Raw genomic sequence first — 15,102 nt, forward strand, 5'->3', positions numbered from 1 at the left:
AACAATAACAATCAGAACTAGCCATATTGTGGTTGTGAAACCATTTTATGTCTCTTGTAGGATAAAGCAAGGAAGGAAATCTCAACCAAGATTTTTCTCTTACGGCCAAGAGACAGCTGCACGGATTTTCTTTAAATATAAATTTATTCCAAGTGAATTCAGAACCCAGTGGTTTCTAACTACTGTTTTCCACCAGAGTTCCTTGGAGAAATGGCTGATTTCTGGTCTGGGGCAGGCAATATACAAAGAAAGCCTAGGACTACTGGTAATTTCATAAAGCAAAGAAGGTCTCAAAGACTAATGGGGACAGAGAATTCCCTGGCGGTCCAGTGGTTAGGGCTCTGAGTTTTCACAGCCGAGAACACAGGTTCAATCCCTGGTCGGGGATCTAAGATCCTGCAAGCTATGTGGCAAGGCAAAAAAATAAGACTAATGGAGACATATCAGAAGGATATAGGAATTTGGGAGACTTTGAGCCTCCAAAAGAATAACAACATAATCAATTAAACCACACTGAATTATACAATCAAAGGTTAGTCACTCAGTCCTGTCTGACCCTTTGTCACCCTGTGGACTATAGCCTGCCAGGCTCCTCTGTCCATGGAATTTTCCAGGCAAGAATACTGGTGTGGATAGCCATTCCCTTTTCCAGGGGATCTTCCCAACCCAGTACCAAGCCCGGGTCTCCTGCGTTGCAGGCTTATTCTTTACCATCTGAGCCACTGGGGAAGCACCATGTAATCTAGATGCCACAAAAATACTCAAAAAATAAAATCAAAATTCAAAACAATAAAACCTCATTTGCCACCAATAAAAGCAAATTCTTAATTAAAGAGAAAGAAGTGTGATCCCTATTTTTTTAGTAGGAACCATGACTTCAGAGAAACCAAATCACCCCTTTGGAGAAGCAAAAGCTCTTCTTCATGGGAGAACGCCCATTAACAAATGTGGAAGGAATGATGCAATTAGGAAATCATCATTTTGCAACCTCCTAATTAAATAATTGTTTCAGGCAAGCATCTTCAGTGAATGCTAAAACCATGAGATGAAAAGCTCCTGGGGAATTAGAGCCCTAGAGTGACCCCACTGACCCCTTGGGTCAGAAAGGAAAAAACAAAGGCTTGCAATGCAGAGAGCTGGCTGTCACCACTTTAACCAACCAAACTGGTCATCAGTAATGGGGACAATCAGACATCATTTTCCTCCTGGTGTGATGTAATAGAAAACACACACAGAGCACCAAGGAAGACATACTCCTGCCACAAAGGTCAGCCTCCATCTGATTAGTCATTTAAAGCTAACTTCCAGGCTCGGACGGTAAAGAATCTGTCTGGAGTGCAGGAGACCCGGGTTCAATTCCTGGGTTAGGAAGATCTGGAGGAGAGAATGGCAAACCACTCCAGTATTCTTGCCTGGAGAATTCCATGGACAGAGGAGCCTGATGGGCTACAGTTCATGGGGTCGCAGAGAGTCGGATATGACTGAGTGACTAACACTTTCACTTCCAGTTTAGAGAGAGTAAAGGAACAAGTGGAGGAGAAACGAACAACTTAGTGACACCATAAGGAAACAATCAGACGAATCCAGAACACAGGACATTGTGTCATCAACGCCTGTCCAACAAGTCAGTGGCATGAAAAAAGGATGGATCCCCTCCAGATTTAAGGAAACTTAACAGACATAACAACCTCATAAAACGCACAGCCCTTGATTAAAACCTGATTTAACAGCTTGAGGACAAATAGAGAAATTTGAATATGGACTTGGCATCAGACGATACTTGCAAAGTACTGTTCGTTATATTAGGTGATACTATGGGTTATGCTGGAGTCTATTTTTTTAATTCCACACTGAATTATTTATGGATAAGGCGTCATGATTCAACAAAAAGTATAGAAAGAGAGAGACGTAGCAGCTGGAGCAAAAATGTGAATTGCTAAATCTAGATAGTACCTTTTTTTTTTTTTTTTTTTACTTTTCAATATCTTTGACACTTCTCATAAAAAAATTTTAAGTAAAAATCGTCTAAAAGGAACGAGTATATCTTTACAAGTATGACTTTAAACTATACCTGAGCAACCATAGTGCTATCCTGTCGCTTGTCAGCTCTAATCAACTGGAAGTGACTTCTTGGAATGCCATTTGGAGAAATGAGAAGCCACATTCAGATTCAATTAGAAAAAGGCCTGTAATTGATTAGCAATGTTTGCCATGGATATGGAATTAGAAAGTGGTGTCTGGCATGCTACATATTGGTCATCCTTGCCCTAAATCACAGTCCTTCAGCTCTGCCTACCACATGCTCTTCCATGGAAGAGAAAGGGAACAGAAGGGAATTGGAAGAATTGCTCGAGATTTGGAAAATGACTACATTTTGATGAGACCGAGCTGAAACACATGTGCCTGGATTTTACAGCTAGATTTCAGTCATCACGGGACAAGAATCCTGTGTTCTGAAACTTTTCTGTTTTTATATTTGGAGCTACTTCATTCTTCTGTTTTTGCCTGACTTTCTAAATAATGTTTCTCTTAAAAAGATCCCACCTGTTTGGGTTAAGAAATGAGGACAAGGTTATTCGTCCATGCGGGGGTGGACGGGACATAGCAGCCAAGGCTAGAAAGGCGGACAGAAGCTGGCCAAGTGAGGCAGCTCCCCCACAGCAAAGCAACAGCTCTGTGCCCGCTGTCCCCTTCCCCTGGGGCCGGGCCTTGTCAGGGGTCAGGAGGAAATCATGACGGAGCAAAGCTGGCAGGAGGTGGTGGCAGCACCATTTGGCAATTACCCAGACGCGTCCCACACTCGCTACTGTGTTGCAACTGTCATGACAAGCTCTTTCTAGGATGTTTTGATGGAGAGAAGATGCCCAAGAGTTCAGGCTACTGAACCACGCAATGGAGAGAGGGCTGAGGTGGGCCAGAAGGCCAGCGACCCCATCAGGAGGCGGCCCACCCACAAGGGCTGCCCTGTAACACATCGCCGCTCCGGAGCTGGGGGTGCAGACCCTCTGGCCCACAGCAAGGCCAGGCCCCCGCAGGCCCAGGCCTGGGGGCAAAGCCTGCTGGACCTGGCAGTGGCTCCGGGGCTCAGAGAGGAATCTAGGGACACTCCTGAGCAGAGAGGCTTCATCAAGCAGGCTTAATGTTTATTTGCAAAGGTAATGACTTCCAGATGTCAGCAGGACCAGGGGGCCTGGGAGCCAGCAATGTGCTGGGGCTTGTCTCTCTGTCGCTGATGGGGAAGGAATGAGAGAATCTGGCGCTGCTACCCCAGCCAGATGGTTGCTGCTCAGCCCTTTACGGCAGATAAATCACCACCACCCCCCCCCAACCAAGGCTCCCCCTGGACATCTGACAGCCAGAGAGGCTGAGGAAGCTGGGGCAGTGAGGCAGGGGCCAACGGGGGGGGTCACTGAATGGACCTCAAGAGCCAAGGATCAGAAAATTGAGGGCCTCTGCCAACTGGACATCACGGGGCATTGTCCCCAGGCTCTACTTTCCTGAGAATCTTATCTCAAGAGAGCTCTTAATCTTGAGAGGGGCTCCCTGGACCCCTGGGAGTGTGTATTCTGCACTCACTATCGAAGCACGGGGCTGGAGATCCCGTGGCCATCACTAGCTCTCACTCAGGGCTCCCTCCCAAGTGTGGGTCTTCCTCCCACCCTTGCCACCATCTCTCCAGGCAAGGGCCCTCATGACCCAACTGTGAACATGAGGAAACGGAGGCCCAGAGAGGTTAAGTGCCATGCTCAAGGTCACGCAGCAGACAAGTGGCAGAGCTAGGGTGGGGTCTGAAGCCAGATGTGACCCGGGGAAGGATCCAGGACAGGGTCACCTTCAGGACCTGTGTCTCCTCACCTGTTAATTCCACCTTCCCCCCCTCCCACTGTCTGAGGGATCAGTTCACCTTCCCCCTGGTTAATGCCCACCCCCACTGGCCATCGAAGGATGGCCAAAGCTCCAAAAGACGCCTGCCAGGGGGGAAAGGATCTTCACCTTCCTCTCGTCACTCCAGAATCTCAAAGGCAGAGGAAGTTAAATGCCTGAAAGCGTGAGATCTAAGCTTGATGGATGATCTCTCGGCGCCCCACACCTAAAGCTGCCCTGGCATGAAGTGGGTGCTCAATAAACAAAGAGACGAGTGAGTGCAAAATGTGCCACTCCTGGCACACTGGACATGCTCTGAAAAGGTCAAAGGACAAACAGGCAGGGTGTGGGCACTGTGGCAGCTTCTAGCCAAGCAAAGGTACCGTTCCCTCTCTCCTGCGGGTGGAGGTTGGTGGTGACCATTGCCAAATGTCTGGGGACATCTGGAAGGGGCCAGGTACAAGGCAAGAAGCTGACAAATGATGGCGCTCTTTCCAGGGAGGGGAGGGACCCAGGCCCCTACCCAGGGGCAACCAGTCCTGGCCATTGGAGATCCCAGTACATCAGACATGTGCTGCCCAGCCAGGCTCCCACAGCAGAAGGCTGGCACCAAGGCCAGGAGCCAGGGGCTCGCCCCAGGTTCCATGCCCTGAGTGAGAGACTTGGAGAGTTCAGCCCCACACCTGAGCAAGCCGTCCTCCACCAACTCATCTGCTGCCTGGAGTCTGACTTGCCACTGGCAGGAACCCAGTTCCCGAGCAACTGCCCAGATAAGATGCACCCCCAAAACAAGGACCAAGCCATCACTCCACTCTGAAACGCTTCCCACCTTCACTTGGGCGGCTTGGTGCCAGAGCAGACTGACATGCCAAAAGAAATAAATCCTGGCGTGTCGCAAAGAACCATAAACGCCATCTGTCAACAGGGAGCGAAGGCGCTAACCTAAACATGGCCCTGGAGACGTAAATACACGACACACGCACTGGCTGGAAGCCACGCCGCGGCAGCCTCAGAGACGCTGTTCCTCCCATTCTCCTCTTCCTCCAGCCCGAGGGACCCCACGTCATCGACTCACCAGGTGTCTGTGTCCATCCACTGACCAAGCACCTGCTCCATGCTGGAGGCTGCGCCAGGTGCTGGGGACACAGTCGTAAATGGGACCTTAAGGGCCCTGCCGTCGGGGATCTCACAGCCTAACGGCATTAAATAATCCCACAGTTGTAAAATTATGATTCTATAAAGCCCCCCAGGGAGCTTTAAGGGGGTATGAAAGGAGAATTAATCTTGACAAAAATCGAGGAAGGCGTGATTCCGCTCAGACTGGAAAGATGAGGAGCCTGGGGAGGAGGAGCTGGAAAAACAAGCTGCACGAGCGAAGGCCCTGAGGTAGAAAAGACACAGGGCGTTGAAAGAGCAGAGAGGCAGCAGCAGGCAAGGGGGAGAATGAAGGCGGTGGGCTGGGAGAGGCAGAACTCAGACCAGCGTCGGGACCCTCCCTGGGGGATACCGGGGAGGGACCTATTGGTCTGATTTGTCTTAGAGGATCTGGTGGGATGTAGGAGCTGGCTCACACAGGCTCAAGATGGCAGATTGCAAGCATCACTTCCCATACTCTATGGCTTTAGGACAGCAGCTTGAAACCAGCCCAAGTAGGAGCATTTACCCCAGAGAAATGAGCATTCTTGTTCCTTCCAGAGAGAGATGGTCATGAAACATTTACCAGCATGCCACTGGAAGGATGCCTCTAGCTCCTAGGGAGGAATGGACGTGCGGGGCAGCGGGAGAGATGGGAGAGATATGAGCAACCGATGGAGCCTGGAAGGGAGGAGGGGCACCTGCTCCAAGACCGAGACCAGAACACAAACACCTGGTCAGCTGGGCCATCGGCGGCCCTGCATGTCGGGCCGCAGCGTCAAGCAAGCCCCTCCCTGCCAAGTCCCCAAGCATGGCTTGCTGTCCCAGCAACACTGCCTGAATCTGACGGCCCTGGTGATCCTCCAGCTACCCCTGGGCTCCTCGACTCTGGGGAGAAGCTCCCCTTAACATCCCTACTCTGCCGAGCTTTGCTAGATCCATCCTGCCAGCCTGGACTTGCTGGGGATCCCGAGTTTAAAACCCAGGCTATTCCTTCAGGCCCCAGGCTTTTTTACTGGCAAAACTAAGGAACCTGCAGCACCTACTTTGGGGGTGATTGAGAGGGTTCTACAAGAAGGTGTCAAAAAGCCCTGAGCACCAGGCCTCCTGCTGTGAGGCGAGCACTCAGCACTGGTCCTAGAAGCCAGCCGATGGGCAGAGCCACCCAGGGATGCAGCATGTCAGGGCAGACTCACCTCGGTCACCTGCTGCTTGTCCAGGTGGAACACCTGCCCGGAGCTGGTGGCGGCGATCTCCTCGTAGGCCAGGTAGCCAGGGTGGGTGCGGTCACCACAGTCCCCTGTCAGCACAAAGACCACCTAGAAGACAGACGGGCAGCCTGGCTCACGGCGTCCTCAGCCCCTTCAGGTATGAATGGAGTGGGGAGGGGGAGGCCAGACCAGGAGGGAGTGACCCGGAGGAAGCCCTGTCATCTCTCTGGGCTCGGGTGATACACCTGTGAAATGGGAATGATGAGAGTTCCCGCCCCGTGGGGGTCAGGACCGATGCAGGTCACGTGTCTGTCACAGGGCCAGGAAAACAGTAGAAGCCATTATGAAATCTACAAAGGAAGGAGTGAAATTGACTCTGCTCCAAGTGGCCCCCGGACGCCGCAGAGCTAGAAGAACCGTGGAGAACCCACATTTCTTCTAGATGAGAAGACAGAGGAGTTCTCCCGTCCATAGAGGAGTCCCAGCTCTTGAGGTCTTCCCCAGGGATTCCTCCCTGCAACCCCCACTCCCTCACACCGCCTCCCCCACCACTCGCTGTGACAGCCAGGAGCCAAAGCCCCAACGCATCTTCCAGACCCTGAGACAATGGGTGAAGAATGACATGACGGGGAGCAGAGGAGACGCCAGGAGGAAGATGGATTGCCCAGCCTCCGACGGGGCGTGAAGAGAGCGGAGGAGTGGTGTGGTCTGTATCAAAAGCGGGCCCCCCCAGGGAGGCGTGGGCCTGGAGGGCGAGGCCAGAGCCTGAGAACACACTTGGACTTCGCAGCCCAGCTCCACCAGTGGGCTGGCCGGCGCAGCTGGCGGGCACTGGAACCCAAGCTGTGCAGGAGAAGCCCCAGTTCCGCTCTCCCGGCGGGGGCTTGGGGCTGCCCTTGGAGACCCCAGCAGCCCCGAGCCCCTGCCGGTAGCTCACCTGTGGCTGTTTAAGCTGCAGGAGCCTCAGCACCTCGTCCTTCTTGTGGTAGTCCTTGGCGCGGGCGTCCGAGAAGACGTAGATGAAGGAGCCGGGGTTGGCCACCTCCACGGCAGCCTTGATGGCCCCCAAGCTCATCTCTGGGCAGTCCCCGCCTCCCTGCAGGACAGGGCAGGTCAGCAGCTGCTGCCCACCTCCTCCACGTGGGGCCCACCCTGGGAGGTGGGAGGGGGCATCCCCTTCAGTGGCTTCTGTCCTGCCTGTCCAGGGGTCAGGCCTGGCCCGAGCCACTCGCTTCCCTGAGACACACCTGCGCCATCTATCTTTCATTCATTCACTCATTCATTCCTTCATTCACTCACTCATGCCCAAGGGACATGGTCCCTCCCTCCCATGGAGTCTGGCTGGGAGGCAGACTTTACATTAATAAACATGACACAGTTATTTAATTACCATGGTGATGAGTGCTACAAGTTGGGGGAGAAGGATGGAGCCACGGAAGCATCTAACAGGTACGCCAAAGAAGGCATGAGTGAGCCAAGGTTTGGAGGCCAGAGGGGTAGAGGGGTCTCCAGGGAAGGAGAGGGGAGGGGTGGGCAGAGGAGAACATTCAAAGCCGCCTTGTCAAGCCTTCTCTTTAACCTGCCCTGGTGCATGCCTGCATGCTCAGTCACTCAGTCATGTCCAACTCTTTGCAACTCCATGGACTGTAACCCGCCAGGCTTCTCTGTCCATGGGATTTCCCAGGCAAGAATACTGGATTGGATTGCCATTTCCTTCTCCAAGGGATCTTCCTGACCCAGGGATCAGACCCAGGGATTGAACCCAAGTCTCTTAATTGATGGGTTCTTTATCACTGAGCCGAGAAGTGATATCACTTGGAAAAGCAAACACACCTTGGAGTCAATCTCAAAAAAGCACACGGCCCTCCCTCCCCGCTCACCAGCCAGGGGCTTTCTGCCTCCCCGGGTTTGCACACCCAGCACCAGAATCAGGATGTGCACAGGGTGACCTCAGTAAATGCTTCTCCCCTTGGTTCACTCATTCATTCTGTGTGCTGGGCCCTGGGGGACTTGGCAGTGAGCTAGACACATCAGAGAACACCCTGCGTTCAGGAAGCTGGCAGGGTTGAGAGAGGCTGAACCAGGGTGTTCAGTGTGGCCAAAAAACCCAGGTGGCATGGGATGTCTGACCCCGTCTTGGGCTGGGTTTGGGGGGATCTGAATTGACCTCTCTTGCACCTTTCCTGGGGCTTCCCAGGCAGTGCTAGTGGTAAAGAACTCACCTGCCAATGCAGGAGACATAAGAGACACAGGTTCGATCCCTGGGTCTGGAAGATGCCCTGGAGGAGGGCATGGCAACCCACTCCAGTATTCTTGCCTGGAGAATCCCATGGACAGGGGAGCCTGGTGGGCTACAGTCCATGGGGTCACAAAGAGTAGGACACAACTGAGTGACTTAGCATGCAAACATCTTCCCTTAGCTGTCACATACCTCCTCCCTCCACCCCTGCATCCACGCAGTCAACAATAAGACCTACTATGTGCCAGGCACAGGGACTCCTGTAGGTACTTGGTTCACTGAATACAGGAAGAAACCCCAGGCAGTACGGAATCTCCAGGACCTCCAAGCTGAGGGGGAGCCCCAGGCAGAGTTGGGTGGCAGGTCATTATAGGAAGCACCATCTTGGCCCCGAGGTGTGGCAATAACCTGGGCCTCTGGCATGGACTGGGATGAAGGGCACAGGGGGCCAGCAGCCAGGGGCGGGGCAGCCCACCTGCACGTAGAGTTCTCTCAGTTCCCTCTGAAACACCGCTGGGTCCGATGTGAGGGTCACTGGGCCAATATCTGTAGGGAAGACAGAGAGGACCAGATGGGCTTGACCCCCAGATGCACAACCTCCGTGGACTGGGCAGGAACTGAGAGGAACCGAGGCCTGGACCTCAGAGATCCCCACAGAGTGGGGAGGGATGAGGGAGCAGCTGCCAGGATCAGATCTGGAAGAAAATATTCGCAAATGAAGCAATTGACAAGGGCTTCATCTCTGAAACACACACATAGTTCTTGCAGCTTAACATCAAAAAAGCAAACAACCCAATCAAAAAGTAGGCAGAAGACCTAGACAGACATCTCTCTAAAGAAGACGTAGGGATGGCTAAGAGGGTCAACAGGAAAAGATGCTCAACATCACTAATTATTAGAGAAATGCAAACCAAAATGACAGTGAGGTACCACCTCACATTGGTCAGGTTGGCCATCAACAAAAAATCTACAAATCTACAAACAAAATCTACAACAACAAAAAAAAGACAACCAGTGGTGGAGGGGGCGTGGAGGAAAGGGAACGCTCCTACACTGTTGATGGGAATGTAAAGTGATACAGCCACTATGGAGAACAGTCTGGGTGTTTCTAAAAAACTGAAAGTAGCACTAACACATGACCCAGCAATCCCACTCCTGGGCAAACCCTTGGAAAAAAATAGAATTCCAAAAGATACATGCACCCCAGTGTTTATTGCAACACTATTTACAGAAGCCAGGACATGGAAGCAAGCTAAACGTCCATCAACAGAGGAATGGATAAAGAAGATGTGGTGCATATATATAATGGAATATCAGCCATAAAAAGAAATGAAATTGTGCCATTTGCAGAGACAGATTCCCTGGTGGCTCAGCAGTAAAGAATCCGCCTGCAATGCTGGAGACACGGGGAGACTCGGGTTCAGTCCCTGGGATGGGAAGATCCCCGGGAGAAGGAAATGGCAACCCACTCCAGTATTCTTGCCAGGAGAATCCCATGGACAGAGGAGCCTGGTGGGCTACATCATATAGGGTTACAAAGAGTCAGACACAATTGAAGTGACTTAGCAGTCATGCAGGCAGAAACCAACACGACATTTTAAAACAACTATCCTCTGATTAAAAATTAAAAAAAAAAAGAATTGGACTCAAATATTCGTAACAGCTGTATTCACAATAGCCCAGCACTGGAGACAAGCCAGCTGTCCATCAACTGGTGAATGAATAAACAAACTGCGGTACATTCATGTAATCAAATACCACTCAGCCAGAAAACAGAACAAGCTACCAATACAGGCAACCAGATGGATGAGTCTCACAGATACAGTACTGCACGAAAGAAGACAGCCACAGGAGAGTGCCTACTATATGGTTTCATTTATAGAAAGCTCTGGAACTGGCAGAATTAATCAAAGCTGAAATAAGCCAGATCAGGGCTTGTCTAGGGGATAGGGAGATCAAAAGAACTGTCGGGGAAGGCAGAAGTGTTCTATATTGTGATGGGAATGTGGGTTTCCCGGTTGTCAAAAGTGTAAAGCAAAGATTTGCAGTACTTCAATGGTTGTAAATTTTACCTCATTAAAAAAAAAAGAACCATAAAAAGTGACCGTTGTGGAGGGGTGGAGTGGAGTGGGGAAGGAGCTGCAGAGGAAACAAGAATGGCTGGTTTTCAGGGTATTTGGTGATGCTGGGGGATGGGGATATATCCATGTGTGTGTGCTTCATCGTGGCAGACTCTTCGTGGCCCCACGGACTGTAGCCCTCCAGGCTCCTCAGTCCATGGAATTTTCCAGGCAAGAATACTAGAGTGGGTTGCCATTTTCTTTTCCAGGGGATCTTCCCAACCCAGGGATCGAGCCCACATCTCCTGTGTCTCCTGCACTGAAGGTGGGTTCTTTACCGCTGAGCCACACGAGATACAGGGATTCATTACACTATTCTGCTTACTTTGTATATACTTGAAATTTTCCCTAATAAAGTCTTTTATTAAAGAGAAGTTGCTGAGAGCCACAGCTAACATGAGACAAGGCGACCAGTGCACAGAGAACAGAGACAGAATTCCAACTCAGCATGTGGACATGTGCATAGTGGGGGGTTTGCAAGGTGATCTGGACATCTGATTTCTTTAGGAAATAGTTCATCTGAGTTCTTGGTGAATTCTAGTAACGGGCTACTTTTAGCTCAAGAATTCTAAATTCCAGTCACTCCTGTACTTGGCAACTCGTCAACCGGCCTTAGTTCTTAGAAAATGAAGCACATGGAATCATCCGGTATTCATCCACAATTATCAAGGAAGAGTCTGGACACCAGCTTTTCTTCTGCAACCACAAGTCTGATCTCTGTATCTGGGAGTCTGTTGCTGTTTCATAGATACATGTTCATTTGTGTTGTATTTTAGATTCCTCATGTAAGTGATTTCACATGGTATTTGTCTGACTTTCTTCACTTAGTATGATAATCTCTTAGGTCCGTCCATGTTGCTGCAAATGACATGACTTCATTCTTTTTATGGCTGGCTAAATATATATATATATGTATTATTTGGCTGAGTATATATATTTGGCTGCATATATATATATTTATACCACACTTCTGCCCCATGGCCCCTGCCTCTCTGCTGTATATTTACTCACCATGTCCAACACCTCCTTCTGCACCTGCTCTGGTCTTTACCAAGTCTTCTCCTCCGCCTCCCTCCTTCTGAACTCTGCAGTGACTAATTCAGCCAAAACCTTGGCCTTTGCCCTCAGACGGGCTTCTCTGCTAGCTCAGCGGGTAAAAAATCGCCTGCAATGCAGGAGACCCCGGTTCGATTCCTGGGTCGGGAAGATCCCCTGGAGAAGGGATAAGCTACCCACTCCAGTATTCTTGGGCTTTCCTTGTGGCTCAGCTGGTAAAGAATCTGCCTGCAATTTGGGAGACCGGGTTCCATCCCTGGGTTGGGAAGATTCCCCTGGAGAAGGGAAAGCCTACCCACTCCAGTGTTCTGGGCCTAGAGAATTCCATGGACTGTACAGCCCAGGGGGTCGCAAAGTCAGACATGACTGAGCGACTTTCACTTGACCTCAGACAGATCTGATTGGAATTTTGGCTCCACCCTTCTCCTACCATAGTGCTTCTCAGAGCTTACTACGTGGTTCCAAGCCTCAGTTTCCCCATCTGTAAAACGAGGTGTTTCTCCTCCTGAGAACCATCATTGTGAGAATCCAGTGAAGCCAGGCAGGGAAGCACCATGCTTGGCTCAGAACCAAAAGCTCAGCAACTGGGAGTTGGCCCTGACGAGCTGAACATGTGATTCTTTGATCTTCCTTTTCTTTTCTTTAAATTTTATTGATGTATAGTTGATTGACAATGTTGTGCTAATTTCCGCTGAACAGTGAAGTGACTCAGTTACACATATGTATTCTTTTTCATATTCTTTCCCATTATGATTTATCAAGCACTTGGTGCACTTAGTAGCTCAGTCGTGTCCGACTCTTTGCAACCCCATTGACTACAGCCTGCCAGGCTCCTCTGTCCATGGGGATTCTTCAGGCAAGCACACTGGAGTGGGTTACCATGCCTTCTTCCAGGGGATCTTCCCAACCTGGGGTTTATCATAGGATATTAAATACAGCTATCTGTGCTATACAGTAGGACCTTGTTGCTTATCCAGGGATTCTCCTGGTGGCTCAGACGGTAAAGAATCTGCCTGCAGTGCAGGAGATCCAGCTTCAATCCCTGGATTGGGAAGATCTCCTGGAGAAGGAAATGGCTATCCACTCCAGTATTCTTGCCTGGAGAATCCCATGGACAGAGGAGCTTAGCGGGCTACAGTCCATGGGGTCATAAAGAGCTGGACACAACTGAGCAACTAACACTTTCACTTTCATATATTCATTTAAAAATACATGACATTAACGATACTGACATTTCCTAAGCACTTATTATGTATCAGCCCATGTGCTGAGATGTTGCCTGTATATTATTAGCTCACTGAATCCTCCCTCACACCTGGCAAAGCCAATTCTTACCTACATATTACAGAGGAGAAATGAAAGCCCAAAGAAGCTAAGTAACTTGCCCAAAGACAGAAAACCAGTAAGCAGCAGAGCTAGAATGTTAATTTTTTCATTGGTGTTCAATCACTAAGTCATGTCCAACTCTTTGTGACGCCATGGACTGCAGCACACCAGGCTTCCCTGTCCTTCACTATCTCTAGGAGTTTGCTCAAATTCATGTCCATTGAGTCAGTGAGGCTGTCTAACCATCTCATCTTCTGTCGCCCCCTTATCCTTTAGCCTTCACTCTTTCCCAGCATCAAGGTCTTTTCCAATGAATTGACTCTTCTCATAAGGTTGCCAAAGTACTGGAGCTTCAGCTTCAGCATCAGTCCTTCCAGTGAATATTCAGAGTTGATTTCCTTCAGGATTGAATATTAGCTTGCTGCTGCTGCTAAGTCGCTTCAGTCATGTCTGACTCTGTGTGACCCCATAGATGGCAGCCCACCAGACTCCCCTGTCCCTGGGATTCTCCAGGCAAGAACACTGGAGTGGGTTGCCATTTCCTTCTCCAATGCATGAAAGTGAAAAGTGAAAGTGAAGTCGCTCAGTCGTGTCCGACTCTTATCGACCCCATGAACTGCAGCCCACCAGGCTCCTCTCTCCATGGGATTTTCCAGGCAAGAGTGCTGGGGTGGGATGCCATTGCCTTCTCCAGAATATTTGCTTAGGCCTGTACAACTCCAGAATCTGAGCTCTTGACAACTGTTTCCTATGGAAATGTACATAGAAATTCCTGACACGCAGAAAAAGAAGGGAATTCTACCAACCAGAAATCATTACTCTTATTTTTACACATAACTTTCAAAATGTTCACGCATATTTGTAAATCTTATACAAATGTGTACTACTTATAGCAGAAGTCTGTTTATGTATAAATAACATACTCTTTTTAACTTGATTCCTTTCAGTGAACAACATATTGTAAGCATCTCTCCAGAAAGTAAAATACACCCTTCAAAATCATTTTTAATGGCTACAAACTATTTCCTTTGGACTTGGTAGACTTGCCCATGTTGTTATGTTTCCCATTTTCATAATGAACAACATTATTAAGAACATCTTTGTCTGCATCACATTTAAGTGGTAGTTCCATTGTTTCCTTGGAATACACTCCCATAAGCAGACTTGCTAGGCCAAAGGGAAGGGCGTTTGTAAAGACTCTGAATACAAATTCACTAACCCCATCACTGTCCTCCTTATCCCCAGACATTCCTGCCTCTGATCCATCTATTGTCAAGGCCAGAGGAGCCACCTTCATGGCCAGTTTTGCTCATATCATCCTTGTTCAGGAATCATTGGCAACTGCTCCTTGCCTGGAAACCAAGAGAAGCCTCTGCAGTGCCCAGTTCTTTTTTCAAAACCTGATATATATAGTCTTATTTTATTTGGCTGTACCAGGTCTTAGTTGCAGGACAGGATTTCAGTTGCTACATGGCTGTAGTTCCTCGACCAGGGATCAAACCTGGCCCCCTGCATTGGGAGCACCGAGTCTTAACCATTGGACCGCCAGGGAAGTCCTAGTGCCTGGTTCTGAATCTGGGAGGCCCTGCCCCCTCCATCACAATCTATCAGAGGGAATCTCTCAGGCTCCCTGACAGTTCCCAAGGCTGGATCAGTGCTAGGCTGATCACATTGCCTCCCATTCACAGCAACACGAGAAACAGGGTTTTCGTAAGTGTGCTCCAGTTGGAAGGACTGCCCTTTCTTCTGCGGTCCATTATTTCCTTCTTGGGGAGCTAAGGGTTGCTCTTTCTTCCATGGAAGGATCAATTCAGTTCAGTCACTCAGTCGTGTCTGATTCTTTGCAACCCCATGAACTGTAGCACGCCAGGCTTCCCTGTCCATCACCAACTCCCGGAGTTTACTCAAACTCATGTCCATTGAGTCGGTGATGCCATCCAACCATCTCACCCTCTGTCGTTCCCTTCTCCTCCTGCCCTCAATCTTGCCCAGCACTGGGGTCTTTTCCGGTGAGTCAGTTCTTCACAATAGGTGGCCAAAGTACTGAAGTTTCTTGGAAGGATAATAGTAGTCAAAGGGAGTTGATCCTCTCCATGGTTCTACTTGTCAAGTTAAAATGTAGGTCATCAGCTTCCTCTGGGATTTCCCCTTA

At 49.8% G+C, this 15,102-nt stretch overlaps 1 protein-coding gene across 1 annotated transcript in view; it reads right to left on the minus strand.

Annotated features, from left to right (window-relative positions):
* The window catches only part of HMCN2 (hemicentin 2), a 178,485-nt gene that overhangs the window by 146,011 nt on the left and 17,372 nt on the right, over positions 1–15,102 (minus strand). Inside the window, exons 2-4 of the mRNA XM_070378841.1 lie at positions 8,924–8,994; positions 7,147–7,305; positions 6,195–6,317 (exon numbers count right to left, since the gene is read on the minus strand). Coding sequence (XP_070234942.1) covers positions 6,195–6,317; positions 7,147–7,305; positions 8,924–8,994 — 353 coding nt within the window. The remainder of the gene's footprint in view (positions 1–6,194; positions 6,318–7,146; positions 7,306–8,923; positions 8,995–15,102) is intronic.

This window comes from Bos mutus, chromosome 11 (assembly GCF_027580195.1).
Source record: "Bos mutus isolate GX-2022 chromosome 11, NWIPB_WYAK_1.1, whole genome shotgun sequence".
Taxonomy (NCBI): domain Eukaryota; kingdom Metazoa; phylum Chordata; class Mammalia; order Artiodactyla; family Bovidae; genus Bos; species Bos mutus.